Below are 18767 nucleotides of genomic sequence, written 5' to 3' on the forward strand. Positions count from 1 at the left end.
TCTGCCTCGCTCACTCGTCGTCCGGCGCGCGTCCATTACACACTTAACATATTCCTCAGGAGACTTACGATCTTACGATCTCCTTAATTAATTGTAATCTTCCTTTTTGAAAGTAACCCGTTCGTTAAATATATCAAATATGTCTGGTCTTGCGGATCCCGTGGCGTTCGCCAAAGATTTTATCGCCGGTGGTTGTGCTGCTGCGATTTCAAAAACCGCTGTAGCGCCAATTGAGCGTGTCAAGTTGCTTCTCCAGGTGCAGCACATCTCCAAGCAAATCGCTGAGGACCAGCGTTACAAAGGTAAGTTCATTTTTTTATCATTATTATCATCATAATCATCAATCATAATTACTAATAATAATTGCAGGTTATACAGAATTAAAATAAAATTCTAATTTCGTGACCGCGTGGTCCGGTGTTAAAATAAAAAATCATTAGAATTTGAATGATTTAAAACATGTGACTAAAATGGTGTCAATGCCACATGTCGAGGCCATTTAAACCCCATTTTTTTTTTTTACTACAAATAGAAAATTAAAATGCAGATGCATTGTAGGATTTCCCGTTACGTAACCGCCGTTAAAAAGTGAATTTTTAATTTAACTTTTATATAACTGAGTTTGATCCCGAGCCATCAATAACTCGGTTTTGTCTTATATTCGGCAACTTTTTTAGACAACTTTATGTAATAATTATTTCTGCCAACTCTTACATAACTAAATGATTTTTTATATTATATATATATCTATAAGTGCATTGCAATGGATGAACAAGTGTAATAGTTGGGCATTTCTGCGGGTGGATCGATATGATATTAAATGTCTGCCAGATGGCGTCGTGAGGATTTGCTTCCTTCGTTCATTTTTTTTCGAGTCAATCGATGACGATGCGGCACAATATGGCTGTCTTTCAGTTACCATTCACTAAATTTTAATTTTATTTATTTATAACCCGGCAATATAAATTATGCTTGCAGAAAAACCTGGATGTGATTTTAATTTTTTAAATTTCAAGTTCAAGGTGACATTGAACTTGAGTTTTATTCTTAGGAAACTTCACTTGGTGTATGATCGATAATCCTGGTCGTTTTAAACGACTAGGTTTTAAACTGCATGTGAATTTTTTTTTTTTTTAATTAGTTTTTTATGAGGCATTTTGAATTAGACAGATAAAGTTAACAGTTTAGAGGGGAGTTGATGACGAACTCATGACATGCGACCTCGATTCAATATCAAGTGAATTAGAAGACCAGTTATGGCTGGTTTACATTTCATTATACTGTAATGTCGTTATTGTTGTGAGGAAGCGGAAATTTTAGATTGACTAGAATTTTTTTACCACTTGTTGTTTTTTATAAAAATTATTCAAATTTAAACTAATTTTGCACGTAATTATTTTCAGGTATGATCGATTGTTTCGTCCGTATCCCAAAAGAACAAGGATTCCTCAGTTTCTGGAGAGGTAACTTCGCTAACGTCATCCGTTACTTCCCAACCCAAGCTTTGAACTTCGCTTTCAAAGACAAATACAAGCAAGTTTTCTTGGGTGGAGTCGACAAAAATACTCAGTTTTTGCGATACTTTGCTGGTAACCTTGCATCTGGTGGTGCTGCTGGAGCTACATCACTTTGCTTCGTCTACCCTCTTGATTTCGCCAGAACCCGGTAATTAAATCACCAAACAAAATTTTATTTTATTATAATATTGAAGTTCTCCGGTCTAATAATTTTTGAATCTTTATACCAACGATAAATCGAAAAAAAAAAAAATATTTGAAGAAATTGCAGTTGTAGATTTTCAAATTTTCTACAAGTGCATTTTTTTAGTTTTTGTTTTTTTTTTTTTGTAATTGGTTTGTTAAAAAAAAAAAACTTCAAAAATTTTTAAATATCTGCTAACTAGAATCATATTTTATTTTCTCCTTGAATGATAAATAAAATATGATGTACTTAATAAATATATATATTATAGATTGGCCGCTGACGTCGGTAAAGCTGGTGGTGAACGTGAGTTCTCCGGTCTTGGAAACTGCTTGACTAAAATCTTCAAATCCGATGGTCTCATTGGATTGTACCGTGGATTCGGTGTATCAGTCCAGGGTATCATTATCTACCGTGCCTCATACTTTGGTTTCTATGATACCGCTCGTGGTATGTTGCCTGACCCCAAGAAAACTCCATTCCTTATTTCATGGGGTATTGCCCAGGTTTGTAACAACCATATATTTATTTAATTATTATTATAAATCGCAAAATACAGCAGTAATAAATACTAAATATTTTTTTTTTAATATTTAGGCTGTCACCACCGTCGCTGGTATTGTATCCTACCCCTTCGACACAGTACGTAGGCGTATGATGATGCAGTCTGGACGTGCCAAGTCTGAGATGTTATACAAGAACACCCTCCACTGTTGGGCAACCATCTACAGATCCGAAGGTGGAAATGCCTTCTTCAAGGGTGCGTTCTCAAACGTTCTCCGTGGTACTGGTGGTGCCCTCGTGTTGGTACTCTACGACGAGATCAAGAACCTCCTCTAAAAACCTAGACCTACCCTCCCCCTTTATCCCATCAGTGACCCTTCACCTTCATGATTAAAAAAACACACACACAATCACTATCATTGACACGAATAAATTAAATTCAAAAACTAATATTGCAACAAGATTTATTCCCTTAAAAAATGAACAATTTTTAAATAATATTTCTCACGCCCGAATTTTTAAGTACGCGATCTACGCGCGAAGATAGAAAATTATAAATAATTAAATATGTCGACTAAGTGACTCGCGTATTAAATAAAACAAACCTTGGCATACATAAATATTCGGATGCCGGTTATTTATATTATAATAATAATAACAATTGAATAATTTTAATTTACTTCTTTTTCTTTTTATTTTTTGTTTTTATTTATTGCCGAATTCAGTATTTATTTTTGCAACGGCACTCGGCCCGTATAATAAAATATAAAAATAAAGAGAAAAATAATTAATTTAATTATATTATAATAATTATTTGTGTATTTTTTCTTCTTTTCTTTTAGTATTCTTTTAACGCGTGACATTTACGCTTGCGCTGTAGATCGCGGGCGTGAAAATTTGAAAAATTGTTTGGCAGATAAAACTAACGACAACTGCCCTAAATAATGAAATTAATAAAAATAACAACAACAAACACTAGATATATCAATAATTATATGATATAATAAGTATAATAATAATCGTGAGTTTAAAATCTGCTCAAATAAACAATGCGCGTCCTTGAGATTGCGAAGATCATTGAATTGTTGAAAGGGAAATTTATTTTATCATGAAAAAGTAAAGTAATAAATTAATTCATTGATTAGGTAATTGATGAATAGTTAAAAGTAAATGATTATTAAATTTAAAAGTAAAATGAATTAATAAAAACAAACAAGACAGGGGACGTGCGACGAATCGATCCATCGACGGCGATGGCGGGGCATGTAGACCTGGGCTGCCCCCGCCCTTAATCTCGGCCCATTGTAGATAATTAAATAATGCGTAATTGATAATTATTAAATGCGAAATAAAATTTAATTAATAAAAAAAAAAAAAACGAGATCATCTTTAATTATTAACAGTATCCGTGAACAGTACACCGAGTTTAGGGGGATGATTACTGGAAAAAAAAATATAAAATTTTAATACTTCGCTTTACAGATATGTCTAAGTGTATGCATCTAATCTGTTTATGTTAAGATGTATGCATGTTTATTGAAAATCAATAATAAAAAGTCGAAGTACAATTTCTGTGTTTTTATTTTATCCCTTAGATAAAACTTGTCTTTAGTAAAATATTTTATTATGAAATAATTATAAATTTATGAAGATACATAGCCCTCATATGTCATAGTGGAAATCAAGCTAGAAATTAAATTTTAATCCCAGTCAGAAAAAATGAAAAATTTGTATTGTTTTTTGTAGCTGGTGATTTTAATCAGAATTTTTTTTTGAGATTCATTTTAAGAAAATTTTTTGGTAGTTACAAATTTTTAAAAATAGTAAAGGAGTTTTTCAATCGTGACCCAGAATATTTTAAGTCAAAAAACAGATTTAAGAATGATACTGAAGTTAGCTGACGTTTAATAATTGATTATTTTTCTAAATGATAAATTTAAAAAAAGAAAATATTTGAAAAAATTGCACCTATGGTTTTTTTAATTTTCTACATGTGCATATTTTTATTTATTTTTTTTTTTGCATTAGATTTGGTGAAAAAAAAATTCAAAAATTGTTGGTCGTCTGTCAATTTCAGGATCATATTTAATATTAATTATTAATCGAATGAATTCTTTTAAATTATTTTAATAGGAAGTCTAGAAGAGCTGATTATTTTTAAAATTTTATCAATAATAAAAAAAAAGTTTCATAAGTTCGCGCTGTAAAAATGAGAAACAATTTTAATTATAAATTGATTTATAAATATATTAATTACCTACTTTATTTGATTAATGTTTTTTTCTACGCAACAAATAGTAATTTATCATCGTAGTTCGTTCTACATTTAATATCATTATCTATTAGAGGTCACGAGATCGAGGTCGATTGTATGATAAATAAAAATTCGTAAGTATCTGCTATTTTTTTAGTTTCAAGGAATAATTGTACTATTGTTGTATTTTTAAAAAATTAATAAACAATTAAAATAAATCTCTTAATTGTTGAGTGATAATTAATTTTTATTAATGATAAATAAAAAATAATTGGAATGAATTCGTGATCTAATGATATAAATTTCACGCTAGGCATCCGATATGTTAAAATTCCTGAAAGCAAAAAAAAATCATACTTAAATTATAAATTAAAAATTTTTTGACTTAATATTTTATTTATATTTATATTCATAATTGATAATTACAAAGTACGTATTTTGAGAAAGTTAAATTTAAATACAAGTAACTTGAATTTACTGGATTTAACACAAATATCAGACGACATTTATATTTATATTACAAATAATTGGCAACTTTTGATTTTTAATTGTATTACTAACTAATAATAAGAAAAAAAAAATATATTATTTTATTCGAATGGAATGAAGAATTTATGAAAGAAATGTAGTTATGATAAACGGGTGATATTTACAATGGTTTTGTTTTAAATTATTTTTTATAATTGTTGAGCTTAATTATAAGATTTATTTTTAAATTAAATTAAATATTTAATAATAAGGTCATACAGTTGTTCTATTAGAATCGCCAGCAAGCATGTCCATTACTCTACTGATTCCTGGCATGTTTAAAAATGTTCCTAGGACAGGTACTCGACGTAGAAAATTTATCGCAACTGGTAAAAATCCACTGAAAAATATATATGTTTATTAATTTAATTAAATATTCATTTATATTACTAATTAATTACATCAATACATTCATTATATTTATATTCATTAATCTTATATTTAAATACACACTTATTGATACTTTTTAATGATTAATTTTGAATAGACACAACAATGTATGCAATTTTACATACAACTCTCATTGATTTTTTTTTTCAAAATTTATTTTATAAAATTGTTTTAAAATTTTGATTTTTTTTGTAAAAAGTGTAATGACTTATTGATCATAAGCTTTAAAAATATCTTGCACTATAATTTGGGGAAAAACAATTTCGCCAAGAAGTAGAGTTTTACAAAAATTACTCGGAGTTGTTGTCAATTAGAAGTCAAAAAAAAATTTTTAAGTTAAATAAATATTATTAGCCTGTAGGTTTTAAAATTCAAATTTTAAAATTGACATGAAATTTTCACTGAAATTTATATTAAAAATTTAATTTAACTCCTGTATTATCAGGAGATATTGTCTGAGAATGTTCTTGAAAAAATAAAAATAATTTACCTGAAGAGTAAAACGAATCCATATGTTTCTAATATCATTCCAATAAGAGGCCACCCCATTAGAACAACAATAATTCCTCCTAAAAATGCCAAACTGGCTTTTAGTTTATGCCTTTGAAAGAAGAAACTCAGTGTCCTTCTTGGTCCAATCACACATCCTAATCCCGAGATGAATAAAAGCTGGAAATAAATCCAAATTATCAATATAAAAATATACTGATCCATTGACACTAAATTAAATAAATTTACATAAAAATGAAAACTTACATTTCCTATTGCTAACAAACCCTTATCAAATATTAACAGTACTCCTAGAAAAAGAAAAAACATTCCAAAGCCAGCTAGACCTACTCCGATTTCTGAAAAAAAATATAAATAAATTCAATCTCCAGGTCATTAATTAAAAATTTTATTCTAGTGTAATTAATTTATTTATTTTTGTAATTATTAATTATAAAATACTTACTCTGTGTATCCGTTATTTCAAACATATTTATAGTTATTTATTTATTTATATATTGTATTATTTATTTATGTATTATTGTAATACATATACACGAGTGATTTTCAGTGTCTAAGATAATTCTAACCTAACATCCACGTCACTCAGTATCATCATGGCACAATTTACGTGGATATAAATTACGTATGTATTTAAATTTTTTAAATTGTCATTGAGTACTTACTTAATTATTTAAAAATAATAACAATATTTTAATTATTTAGTAATAAAATAAATGGAAAATTGTTTTTTTTCAGAAAACAGGTTACAGGATTTTATTTTTATTTATTTTTATCAAAAGGTAAACGTGAAAAAAAAATCTAGTCTTATTACAAAATAAAAATAAATTTATTACACTTATATTAATATATATAATATTTATATAAAAGTATATTTATATTTTACAAGTTATAATTTTTAAATAAAAAAATTAATTATAATAAAACATTAATTTTTATACATCTTTTATATTAGTAAATATATCATATATTTATTTATTTCTTATAGTAATTAATTCTCTCAGTTATTTAAAAATATGGCTTGCGAGAATTTCTTAATCGATTAATTGATAATTATTATTATTTACATTTTTAGCAAAAAATTGTTCAACGACTTTTTTATTTTACATTTTTTTTTTTTTGTTGAATGGGATTTTGAATAATTGATGATGCGGTAATTGAGTTGTAGATGAATTGCCTTTTATTCCTTTTGTTCTTGTATTATTTGCTTAAGTATTTCAACACATTAATGATGATCTAAGCCACTAAAAAGCAAACAGTAACATTAATTATTATTGTGTAAATTATTTTATTATTGAGTTTAGTATTTAAATCAACTTACCTCAGACAAATTTAATTTAATACTACCATTTTGTAATGGATCTTTACCTTCAAAGATTGCTAAAAAAAAAAATTCATAAATATTATTATTATTAATTAACCTATTCACTAATTAAGTGTACTCTGTAATTAAATTAATTTTTTAAATATTTTTAATAATAGAATTTTTATTTTTCTCAATGGAGTTTTAGTTTTCAAAAAAATAGACATATGCTCAAAAATTTGTACATAAATTTTTTAAAGTAAATTATCAATAACCCCAAATTTTGACACCGTGACTTTAATAATTAAAAAAAAAAAATTTTTAATTTACCAAATGCATCACTTAGATGTAAAATCGCAGATACAAAATCACCAAATCTTAAAGTTCCATCTTTTCTCATATATCTAAGAATTAAAACAGCTAATACTTCGGTATTTAATTGAAATCCTGAAACAAAATAAAAATTAATAAATCATAATTTATCAAATAATTAAAAAAAATTACTTAGCAATACTTAATAAAATAAAGTATTAACTAACCAACTTCTATGAGTGCGTCACGTAGTCTTTCAGCCTTGAGAATACCAGTTCTTTCTTTTGTATGATTTTTAAAAGCTGCTTGCCAGTATTTCAAACTACACATTAGATCTTTGAAGTCATTAAATTCAAGTCTGCCGCTACCCGAGTTCTAAAAAAATTTAGTCAAGGAGCAAATCTATTGAAAAATATCTAGCATATATTTAAACTGAACTGTATGCTGCTAATTTGAATTTTATAAATGTGGGACAAAAGAATAGAGGTGTTTGCATGAATAATTTTATCTACGCAGCCTCCAGTTTAGTTTAGTCAAGTTTTGATCAAAAGGATACATCCATAGTAAGTACAACTTGTCGACAAACTTCCATAGAAGCACAACTTTTGATATAATCATTTGGGAGACAAGCTTCAAGTAACTCTTGAAGTTCAAATGCATTTACAGTCTTATGCTCGTCAGCTAATTGAAGAAATACCGCTTCGTACTGTGAGAACCCTTTGCCTTCCAAAGCTGGAGCTTTAACAATCGCTGATTTAATTAACGTCGGGGCAGTGTCCAGTAGCCTGAAAAATTCATTCATTTTATTTTGTTATTATAAAATAAGTCGACCAATAAATTGATGGCTAATTTTTCGTGGTTTCAAAAATAAATGTTAGAAAATATTGATAAATTTTTAAATGTTCAATTTTATTTACATAAAAACTTGTATGAAAATTTAAAAAAATGTAAAAAATAGAAGTACATAAAAAAAAGGAAAATTGAGAAGAAAATTAACATTTGAAAAAAAATTGATGACTATTCTAAACTTCAAAATGGGACACAATGACGTATTTTTTTAAACTTTTGAAAATTCAAAGAAAAAAAAATTGTCTTATATATGAACGTTTTTGGACTTTTTTGTAAACTCTTTTTGGCTCTTCATTATAAGTAATAAATTTTATTGTTTTATTCAGTGTGGAATACGGTCAGAAAAATCTGATTTTGAAAATTTCTGAGCATACTTTAGTAGTATTGTGAATCATTGATTATTCAAAAGTTCAAAAAATAATCTTTGTGTAACGTTTTGCAGTTAAAAATAGTCATCGCTTCATCCTTTTTTCAAAAATATTTTTTGCAGAGGCGCTCTGTTAAAACATTCAAATAAATTCTTATAAAAAATATTTTTTTAATTTATCAAAATGTTTTCCATCCAATTATTGGTCAAATTACTCTAGTTACATTAATGATTTTGATATAATTACTTAAGTTTAAGTGGTTTACTGCTGTAGACCCTCAATGTAAAATTGGTTTCCTGTCCAGGTTCAAAAGTTGTCGGTATAAGTAAATATCCGCCTTGTTCAAGAAGACATCTATGACTCACTTGTCTACTATTTGTATATTGTGAATTGACAAGTGATTTATTCTTCTTGAAAAATTGTCTATTTATTGACTCCGTGCTGTTCTTTGGCAATGTATACGCCGTGAAACCAATTACCTTTAATGACAATTATTATATAAAGTAACAATGAAAAAAAAAAAAAAAAACAACAATAATAGTTATTCATAATGAGTTTTAAATGAAATAATGAAATGATAAAATGAGCATAAAATTACTACTGCAGTACCTTTGGTTCCATAATTGAATGTTGATTCAAGGACACAATTACTTCCTCCATTTCACTCAAAATTAAATGTAATTGTGGATTTATATGAAACGTTTCTGTTGATAGTAATAAAGTGATAAATTAAACAATCATTTTTTTTTTTTTATTTTTAGTGTTAATTGTGGGCAGTAAAAAAAAGTTATAAAAGCCAACCTTGATTATTTCGACATCCACCGGCAGTTACGCCGCGTCTCCAACTACCTTGATACAGTTTCATTTGCCAGGTGTGTTTGCTGTGTAATGAAGGCTCGTCTCTTGAGGTTTCAGCATCAAGATGCACAACTTCGAGATGCGTGAAAGTTTTTACAAAATCTGAGTACGATATCCAAAATTCACCTTCGGCCATATTTCTGACAGCGAGACGATCTCTTTCAATGATCGGAACTTCGTCCCATTCGAGACTACCCCGGGCCCATGCGCCGATATATTCACCACCGGGTCCTAGGGGGTTACGTAATTTAACTAATTGTATCGCTTCGCCTCCGAATGTTTCTACCTGTTGATAAAATTTTTTATTTTAATTAACACATCACTGTTGTAGAAAATTTTTGTATGTAATAATAAGAATAATTCTATGGCTGTTTATTTTGTGAAGAAATAAAAATTTATTACTTTGTATTTTAAAATGATGACTCAGGTGTGTTATAAAACAATTCATGGTTGTGTTTCATAAGTATACTACTTGTCATTTAATTTTTATACGTAAATGAAACTGATAAATTTTAGATATAGTTTTGTTGAAAATTAAAATAATTTAGTAGATGAGTAAAATATTATTGCGATCAAGTATAAATGAGGATGACATTCAAACTGATAAAAAAAAATATTCTTTTCTCACATCGTTTTATAAAATTATAATGCATGTAAAATTTTTTAATAATCATTTTCTTAACTGACAATAAACCAGGAGCCGTATTAATTTTTTGTCTCCTTTCTTACACACAATTTAAAAATATTTATATGGAATTATTTAATTCTCCTAACTATCAACTTAAATTACTATAAAAAATTATAAATGAGAGTAGAGAGCGACCACATACTGCATTTTATTTAGTATAAAATAAAACTTTCAGCAGCTCTCATAAAAGATACAAAAATATAATAACATAATTACGAGCTTTATTACCCAATAAAATTACCACAAACGTTTTGTTATTTTAAAAGTTTAATGTCAATAAAATGCATGTAATTTGTTAGAAAAATAGTAAATAAAACTAATATGACTTATTATGTAAAAAAAATGAAGTATTACAGAAGTTATCATGTTTACCCTCTCGATGGCGTAAAGCCTGTAATTAATACCCATTTGAATTCCATTAGCGAGTTTTTCATTACTGGTACGTATTTGCTGTTGCTGTTGCTGGTTGTTATTATTGTTATTAACTGTACAAGTTATTAGTGAAGTCATATCAAGAAGCTTAGCAAGTGCTCTACCACATCCAGTTGGATCTTGACGAATAGCAATACTTTCAGTAATACCACCAGTGAGATCAGAAAGTCCGTCTAATAACGTTCCGTATTTGAGAGCTTCATATGATCCGTGTAATCTAAAATTACAATTAAATTAAATTAGAATTTCTGATAAGAAATCAAAATTTTAAATATTTATTTTATACGTAATGCGAGAATTTTATATGAACATTAATTTTTCATATAATTTGAAAAATTGAAGCAAAATCTTTAGTGGAAAGTCATGATTTTTATTAAGAGTTTAATTGAATTTTGATAAAAAAATTTTTAAGTACAGTAGTAATTTTTTTTTTTTTTTTTTTTTTTTTTTTTGAAATTTTAATTAGTTTTTGGTAATTTTGAATTTTAAGTCTTGCTATGAAATTCCGTGTATTTAAAACAAATTATGCGAGAAAAATATACTTTTCAATTTCAATATATTTTAAAAAGTATTTAAAATTTTTTGCAATAAGAAATGAAGATAAAAATTTTTTTGAGACAAGATTTTTTTTTTCTAATTCTAAGAAAACTTTTATTTTCATTTCATATTGAAAAATATTTCTTGCACCAAGAAATTGTTATGTAAAGTAAAGTATATATATAAATTCATTTATATTTTTGACTGATTTGAATTTCCCGCACTTTGTTTTAAATTCAAAAAAAAATTTTTAAAAGTAATAAGAAAATTAACTTGGAAAGTTTATAACTCTCTAAGATTAAACGAATAATTAAATAAAATCAAGTTAATTCACTATTATATATATGAAAGTATTTTTTTTTTTAATTTTATTATATTTTTTTGTAGACAAGTGATAAAAATCTTTAATTAATTTATTTTTATTTACTCTAATGAACCACATTAAGTGTAAACAGACTTGAAATACTTTTAAATATATATATATATTACATATTAAAGTCTTCGCGAATTCTTTTATTGTAACGATTCTCACACGCGTACGTGTAAGTATATGAATTTCATGAGTATGTTCTCAAGGAAGAAGTTAAAAAGAGTACAGAGTAAAGCTAGGAAGGACATAGCAAACACGCAATCAAGTAAACTCGTTCAAACATTTCATTTCCTCCTTTATACACAACTATTTCTTATTCTTTGGATAAGAATATACTTTTCTTAAAACCTCTTAATGATTATCGGTTCTATTAATTCTTGAGAAATGTCACCCATGTTATTGTTTTTTTTTTTTTAATTTAAAACTCTATTACTTTATAAATAGCTTGAAGCTCAAGATTAATAATATATTATTAAAATAAATTATATACAAGAGTATGTTTTAAAAATATCATTAACATGGAAGCGTAATCTTGAAATCTAGTTATTAAATTTGTAATTTACAGCAGTACCCTCATCTGCTTCACTGGGCGTGAATTTAATTTTTTTGAAGCTATAATTTTTTATTTCAAATTTTTAAATTCAATTTCATGAGTTTTTGTTGAAAAATTAAAATTATGGCTAAACTAATAGAGATATGATAAAAATTTATATAAAACTTTTTGTAGATTATTAATTTCTCTACAAAAAAGATTTTATTACATTTTTACATACATTTCATTATTTCAAAGTTATTGCAACTTGAAGTCAGAGTTCAAATTTTGAGAAATTATTTTTTAATTAATCCCTTGTTTATTTTGTCTATAACTTTTAAACTATCAAAGATACGTTAATAAGCTTCATGACCTTTTTTGTAGAACATTCAATTTCCTACAATTTTTATTTCAAAAATTTTTTTCTAAAGTCAATAATTTCGCTACAAATTTAATTTAAAAATAAATTCACCTTTTTCGTTTTGTCACACTGACGTTGAAAACTAAAAGTAATTTTAAAAAAAAAATGATAATAATTAAATGTACACGAGTTAATTGTAATAAATTATCTAAGACCTTCTTTGAGTAATCCAGCATCAAACGATACAGGTCATAAAATTTTGTAATTTTAAAATATCGTTACAAAAAAAAAAGTTTAATTTTGCAAGTAGTTGTTTAAAAATTTAAGTACTGGAATTAAAGTATTAATAATAATAATTAAAGTACATGGACAGTGGTCATAAGTACACTGACCTCGGATCCATCGATTCACAATACAAGTTAACATATTTATATACATATACATAAATTTGCACACCCAACCCTGTATATTTATAGCCAGTGAAAGTATCAGATGTTTATAACAATTGATTTAGCATACAATAAATCAAGGACATAAATATAAATAAATACGTGCTAAATATATATTTGGTATCGTAAAAAAAAAAACAAAGTATGATTATTTATACAGTTATTTTTTTTCGCAATAGAAAACAATCGTCTTATGTCACAATGCAGTGATAAATTTAAAAACCGTAATTTTACCACATCTACTAAATGGTTTGCTTATTAATGACCTCAATATCATCAAGGATGTTAACGATCCCGTAAATTGTATTGTGGGTCCACAAGGTAATTTAATAGTAAAATAAAATAAGTACATAAAGAGAAAGAGGAATCATGAGGACATGCTGCTGGAGATGAGAGTGGAGAAAGCGTCTTTACTTGTGCATTATTGGAACAGGCATTTATGTTTTTTTTTATTTATTTTTCATACCGTGCTGATAATAATGAAGAAAATAAAATTTTATAAATTTAAGAGTGCACGTAAGAGAAAGAAGAAAATGGTTTAAATGTATATGTATATACATGTATACGTGTATGAATTATTGTAAATGTGATGGTTGAAGAAATAAATTAAATGGATGTGGATTTTCTAATGGAAATCGCGGTAAAACACGTCGGACATTAAACAAGAGCTTTCTACCTACATGATTCTAATTCCTATTGAGTTTCCTTATATAGTTTAAATATATATGTATGTATACAGTGAATTTAACTGGTCAACATATGTATACACTACATCATTTCTTTTAAACGTCTACTATATTAATAATAATTTTCTCAGTTCCTTTCTATTGTAATATTGAATTCATTCACAAAAATTAATTAATTTATTATCAAATTGTTTTATGAATATATATTAATATATATATATTCATGAATATCCTGGGTGATTTTTCAAAATAATAAAAATAAGACGCCAATAATTTAATTAATAAAAATTTATCTATGCAAAAAATATTTAAAAAACACAGAAAAAAAATTATTTTTTGATGCGAAAAATTTCTTCTTGCCCCAAGAAAATATTCATTTTCAATTCATAATATACATATATATATATATATATTCAATTCATAAAGAAATTTTTTCTAGTTTCAATAAAATTTTTGTTTTTATTTCATAATGAAAAATTTTTCTTACGCCAAGAAATCCTTTTTTTTTTTATGAACACTATGACTATGCGCAATGCAAAAAACATACAAAAATAAATAATAATAATAATAATAATAATAATAATAATAATAATAATAATAATAATAATAATAATAATAATAATAATAATAATAATAATAATAATAATAATAATAATAATAATAATAATAATAATAATAATAATAATAATAATAATAAATAATTAAAATGTAATTGAACACTAAAAATTATATTTCTGTCAATCATTTTTTAAAGGCGTAGTTAAATATCATTTAATGACTTCTTATATTTATATTTTATTTAAATAGAAACGGAAGAATGGAACGTGATGATGATGACGATGATGAGAAATCAATTAACTACGTGAGTATAAAATACTTGGCTACTTGAATTGTATTATTAAATAGTGAATAAATTAATATTCGATGAATCAATAATACTCATCAGTTACTTAATATATGGAATATATATATATATATATATATATATATATATATATGTATATGTGTATTATTATATTTATAAATTATAAATACGGCTTTGTGTTGTAAATCCTTGCATTTATTTTATATGCATCGTCATGTACGTTTGATTCATGACATGATAAATGCGGTTGGAAATTCCTCAGGAATTTCTCGATTGAAGTTAAAAAAAAAAAGTATTAAATAAAAAATTTACGAATGAACGCACGGAGAAGATCATTGGACTGCCTATATACTGAGCAGTCCAGGAAGAACAAGAAATACCGATCGAGAATAAAATATAATAATAATAATAAAAGAGGAAAGTATTAATATGAGAGATAATAAATAAATAAATAAAAAAAGGTAGTTTGCAATAATAAATATAATGCAATTAGTGTTAAGGATCTGATGTTATTGGTAATGTTAATTTTGAATAAAATTATGGTAATTTTATATTTTATTTTAATGACTTGTTTAAATATGAAAGTCTTTTTTTTATTTTTTAAATTATTTAATGTGTAATTTGATATTAAGTGTAAGTATTGCAATTCTTTTGTTGTTTTGAAAGTGTCAAGTGCACTTTCATTGACATTGTGTATTTTATTATGAAAAAACATTATTGTTAAGTGAAGAGATTAGAGGTAAAGTAATTATAAGAATGCGATGCTCTATTTACTGCAACAATTGATAATTGAAATTAAAAGTTTTTAAATATCATTGTTTAGTTGAAATAAAGATTTTTTATGCAAAAGTACGCTCCCACCCATTTTTGACGATTAACAATTTATAAATAATACTTATGATCCTGTAAGCAGATAATTAAAAATTTTCGGTTTTTTTTTTTAAATCCATTTAAAAAATAAATTAATAAATGCACATGAAGAAAATTTAAAAATCTATGGGTGCAATTTTTTAAAATATGTTTTTTTTATAATTCATCGTTTTGAAAAAAATTCAAAATTATTAGACGTCAGATTACTTTAGAATCATTAATATTTTTATTATTTTTTATGAAAATTAGCTTGATAAATTTTTTGCGGTTTAAATATATATAGAAAAATATATTCTACATATGTATAAAAAAATTATAATAATGATTTTATAAAAAAAAATTATCTTTAGAACTTATGAGCTCAAGTAATTAAAATATTCATTTTAAATGCGAAAATTTTTTGAATAAATCTGAAAATTAAAATAAATTGAAAAATATTTTTTTGTACATTTTTTATTAGCGGAAGTGATCGTGCTGGCGCATAATTTTCAAAATAAACTTTTTATTATGAATTAAAAAAATTCAATAATTTTTTTTTTTTACACTCTAATTTTTTTTTTGTTTTTAAAAAATGTTATATAACATTTGATAATTGATGTAGAATAAATTTTAAACTAGAAAAATATAATTACATAATAAGTAATTGCTATGAATTATGTTTTCTTATGATAAATATTGAGAACTGAAATAAATATTTCATTAGAATTCTAAGCGTACATTAAGTTACCGTAATATTTTTTATGAATAATTTCTTTAAAAAAAAAAAAAAAAAAAAAAAAAAAAAAAAAAAAAAAACTATACTTTTGAAATTTATTTACGGATGTGTTTTAATTTTACTATGAAACATAATTTTATGTTAGCGAACAAAAAAATATAATTGTTAGTTCCCTGCGTGATGTAAATTTAAAATTCATATTTATATATATGTATATATATATATATATATATATATATATATATATATATATATATATATATATATATATATATTAGTTTTGAATAAGCTGTTACTTGGCTGATATTATGTCGGTTTAAAATTATAAAATCTGGACATCGTAATTCGAGAACGTTCTAGCGGACACACCTGTTACGTTGACCAGGTTGACTTTCATTCAAGTGAAACGCTGGCGATTGTTTGGAGAGGTGACAATTAAACAGTCATTGAACTCTGTCAGCTACATTACCATTTTTTTTTCTAATAATAATAATAAATATTATCAATTGTTTTTCAGCCAGAGAATTTTACCCAATTTTTTAAATGAATAAATTTTAAAAAATTCAAAATCTTTTTATGTTGCAGGCAAGTGAACACTTGCAGTAAAATGAGCGCCATAAATCAAATTTAAAATGAACAAAATGGGCTTTAAAATTTTTTTGAAAATTACGAACTGGTAAAATTGAACTTATTGGGTAATTTGGGCCGTATAAAATTTTTCAATAGCAATTTTATCAGAATTCTTTAATTTTTCTTTTAATTAATTAAAATTTTTAATAGAAAATTGTTTTATCGAAATTTCATATGCATACCCGACATAAAAAAACAAATAAAAAATTTTTTTTAATTTTTACTAAGAAAAATTTGTCATTTTGTCTTTTCTTCATCTATGAAGTAAATTTAATTTAAAATTTTTTACCCGCAGTATTAAGGAAATTAATGTAAAGAATATGAACTTATGAAAAAATTTTATAAAAAAATAAATATAAAAACTTTCTCTCTAATGTCTGCCCGGTCGTTTGTAGGCTAAAATTATGGGAAACAAAAGTGAAGATAAATTTTCCGTGTCTTGTCTTTTAGACTGTGGACTTGAAAGACTCAGTCGCGATTGCTATTACGAGCATTACATGAAGCCCTGAAGTAGAAGAGATCTGAGTAAGTCGCGGAGGTGTATCCTGTGTACCACAGAGTAAGAGCGCACACAGTACACAGAAGAGAGTAGTCTGAAAGAGAGAAGTTACTTAGTGGCTTCCAAGGCTGACTTGAGATACTTGAGTATCTTATCTTCTCTACTGTGTACATTTTCTCCTCGTTGTTTTCTCTCAATCTTCTTCTATCTTGTCTTCTTTCTCTCTCTTTATTCTTGTATTATTTTTAAGACTTTTTATTTTAAATGGTTTTTTTTACCGAAGCTAACCGCCTTCTCGAGGTCGAGCTCGCAGTTATCAGGAGCACAATCCTGGGTTTATAGTTCTTCCTCGTAAATCATTAAATCAAAGTGCATAACATATTTCTTAAAATTTTAATTTTGTTTTTAAAATTAAAATTTTTGAAAATGTTCCTAAAATTTTAAGTTTTAAATTATGTAAAAATATTTATATTTAAATTATTACTTAGCATATGCTTTTTCCAGCAGCGCCGGCCAGAATTGATCACTATGACGGCTCTGAATAAATGCAAGACGACCATGAACTGCTGGTAGACGATCGTCAACCAGTACTTCAACCCATGCACCACACCACCATAAACGGAAACGGAAGACGCCCGCATACTCCGTTGTCGGTGATCCAGATGCTTCACCAGAGTTACCAAATCCTTGATCCGCTGGTACTACTCGGTAAAATAAACCTTTACTGAGGTGTAGTACTCCTAAACATGAGACGAGCCATTTGTCACCTAAAAAAAAAATTTTTATTTAAAAAACAAAACTCACATCCTTGGATTTTTTAAATAAATTTTTACCCTGTAAAAAGTTGGGAGTGATGACGGATTTTATTTAAATTCAAATTCACTCCATTACTCGGAGTTTAAAAAAAAGTCACTGCATATGGAGTAAATTAGGAGTGTTTTTCTAACAGAGTGATTTCGGAGTCTGAATTTTATTTCAATCTGCACTCACTCTGGGAATTAAATAAATAAAGTCATCAGCTCCGCATTTACTCCGTTAATTTTTTACAGTTTATTAAAATAAATTGAGTAAGTAATTAAGTATGTCTGTATACTATATTTTATTAATATTATTTAACTGGTCAATCAGACATGTTGCAAAAAAAAAAATATAATTTAAAATAACGTTCTATATCTCACGATCTTATTCGACAAAGATAAAAACGAGTTTGTAAAAGTAAATCGAGCAGAAAACAGATTAGACCTTCGAAAACGAAAGTACAGCTGATTAAAGTCACTGGATTTATTTGATGTTTATAAATATATATATATATATATATATATATATATATATATATATATATATATAAAGTAATGACTAATAAATAATGACAAATGTTGTAGATAATTTATAATTTATTGTTTATCATTAGGTCACTGTTGTTATTATCATTAGATTACGTTTGAGTATATATATATATATATATATATATATATATATATATATATATAAATATAAAAGAGAACTCAATTTACTACCACAATCCTACTTTCACTGTCTTATTGGCTGGAGGACTA

General features: G+C 25.9%; 3 protein-coding genes and 1 long non-coding RNA gene across 6 annotated transcripts in view; 2 read left to right on the forward strand and 2 right to left on the reverse strand.

Annotated features, from left to right (window-relative positions):
* LOC103577361 (ADP,ATP carrier protein 2) lies at window positions 1-3773 on the forward strand. The gene is made up of 4 exons (XM_008557967.3): window positions 1-302; window positions 1404-1665; window positions 1973-2207; window positions 2299-3773. The coding sequence occupies exons 1-4, from the start codon at window positions 140-142 to the stop codon at window positions 2539-2541; spliced, it is 903 nt and encodes a 300-aa protein (XP_008556189.1). The 5' UTR covers window positions 1-139; the 3' UTR covers window positions 2542-3773.
* LOC103577365 (vesicle transport protein GOT1B) lies at window positions 3560-6456 on the reverse strand. The gene is made up of 5 exons (XM_008557971.2): window positions 6333-6456; window positions 6134-6225; window positions 5868-6046; window positions 5207-5327; window positions 3560-4793 (listed from the first exon to the last, which is right to left on the reverse strand). Exons 1-5 carry the CDS (start codon window positions 6355-6357, stop codon window positions 4785-4787), a joined length of 426 nt encoding a protein of 141 aa, XP_008556193.1. The 5' UTR covers window positions 6358-6456; the 3' UTR covers window positions 3560-4784.
* LOC128668136 (uncharacterized) lies at window positions 6427-9557 on the forward strand. Its single transcript, XR_008403901.1, has 3 exons — window positions 6427-6512; window positions 6626-6669; window positions 9481-9557. It is a non-coding gene; the product is annotated as an uncharacterized LOC128668136 (long non-coding RNA).
* The window catches only part of LOC103577362 (calpain-C), a 23325-nt gene continuing 11465 nt past the window's right edge, over window positions 6908-18767 (reverse strand). For all 3 annotated transcript variants that reach the window (XM_008557969.3, XM_008557968.3, XM_008557970.3), the window contains exons 4-13: window positions 17696-17978; window positions 10638-10914; window positions 9521-9863; window positions 9329-9423; window positions 8966-9198; window positions 8059-8287; window positions 7730-7877; window positions 7521-7637; window positions 7209-7267; window positions 6908-7131 (exon numbers count right to left, since the gene is read on the reverse strand). In XM_008557969.3, coding sequence (XP_008556191.1) covers window positions 7105-7131; window positions 7209-7267; window positions 7521-7637; window positions 7730-7877; window positions 8059-8287; window positions 8966-9198; window positions 9329-9423; window positions 9521-9863; window positions 10638-10914; window positions 17696-17978 — 1811 coding nt within the window. In that variant the 3' untranslated portion in view covers window positions 6908-7104. The remainder of the gene's footprint in view (window positions 7132-7208; window positions 7268-7520; window positions 7638-7729; window positions 7878-8058; window positions 8288-8965; window positions 9199-9328; window positions 9424-9520; window positions 9864-10637; window positions 10915-17695; window positions 17979-18767) is intronic.

Source organism: Microplitis demolitor, chromosome 6, assembly GCF_026212275.2.
Source record: "Microplitis demolitor isolate Queensland-Clemson2020A chromosome 6, iyMicDemo2.1a, whole genome shotgun sequence".
In the NCBI taxonomy this organism is placed as follows: domain Eukaryota; kingdom Metazoa; phylum Arthropoda; class Insecta; order Hymenoptera; family Braconidae; genus Microplitis; species Microplitis demolitor.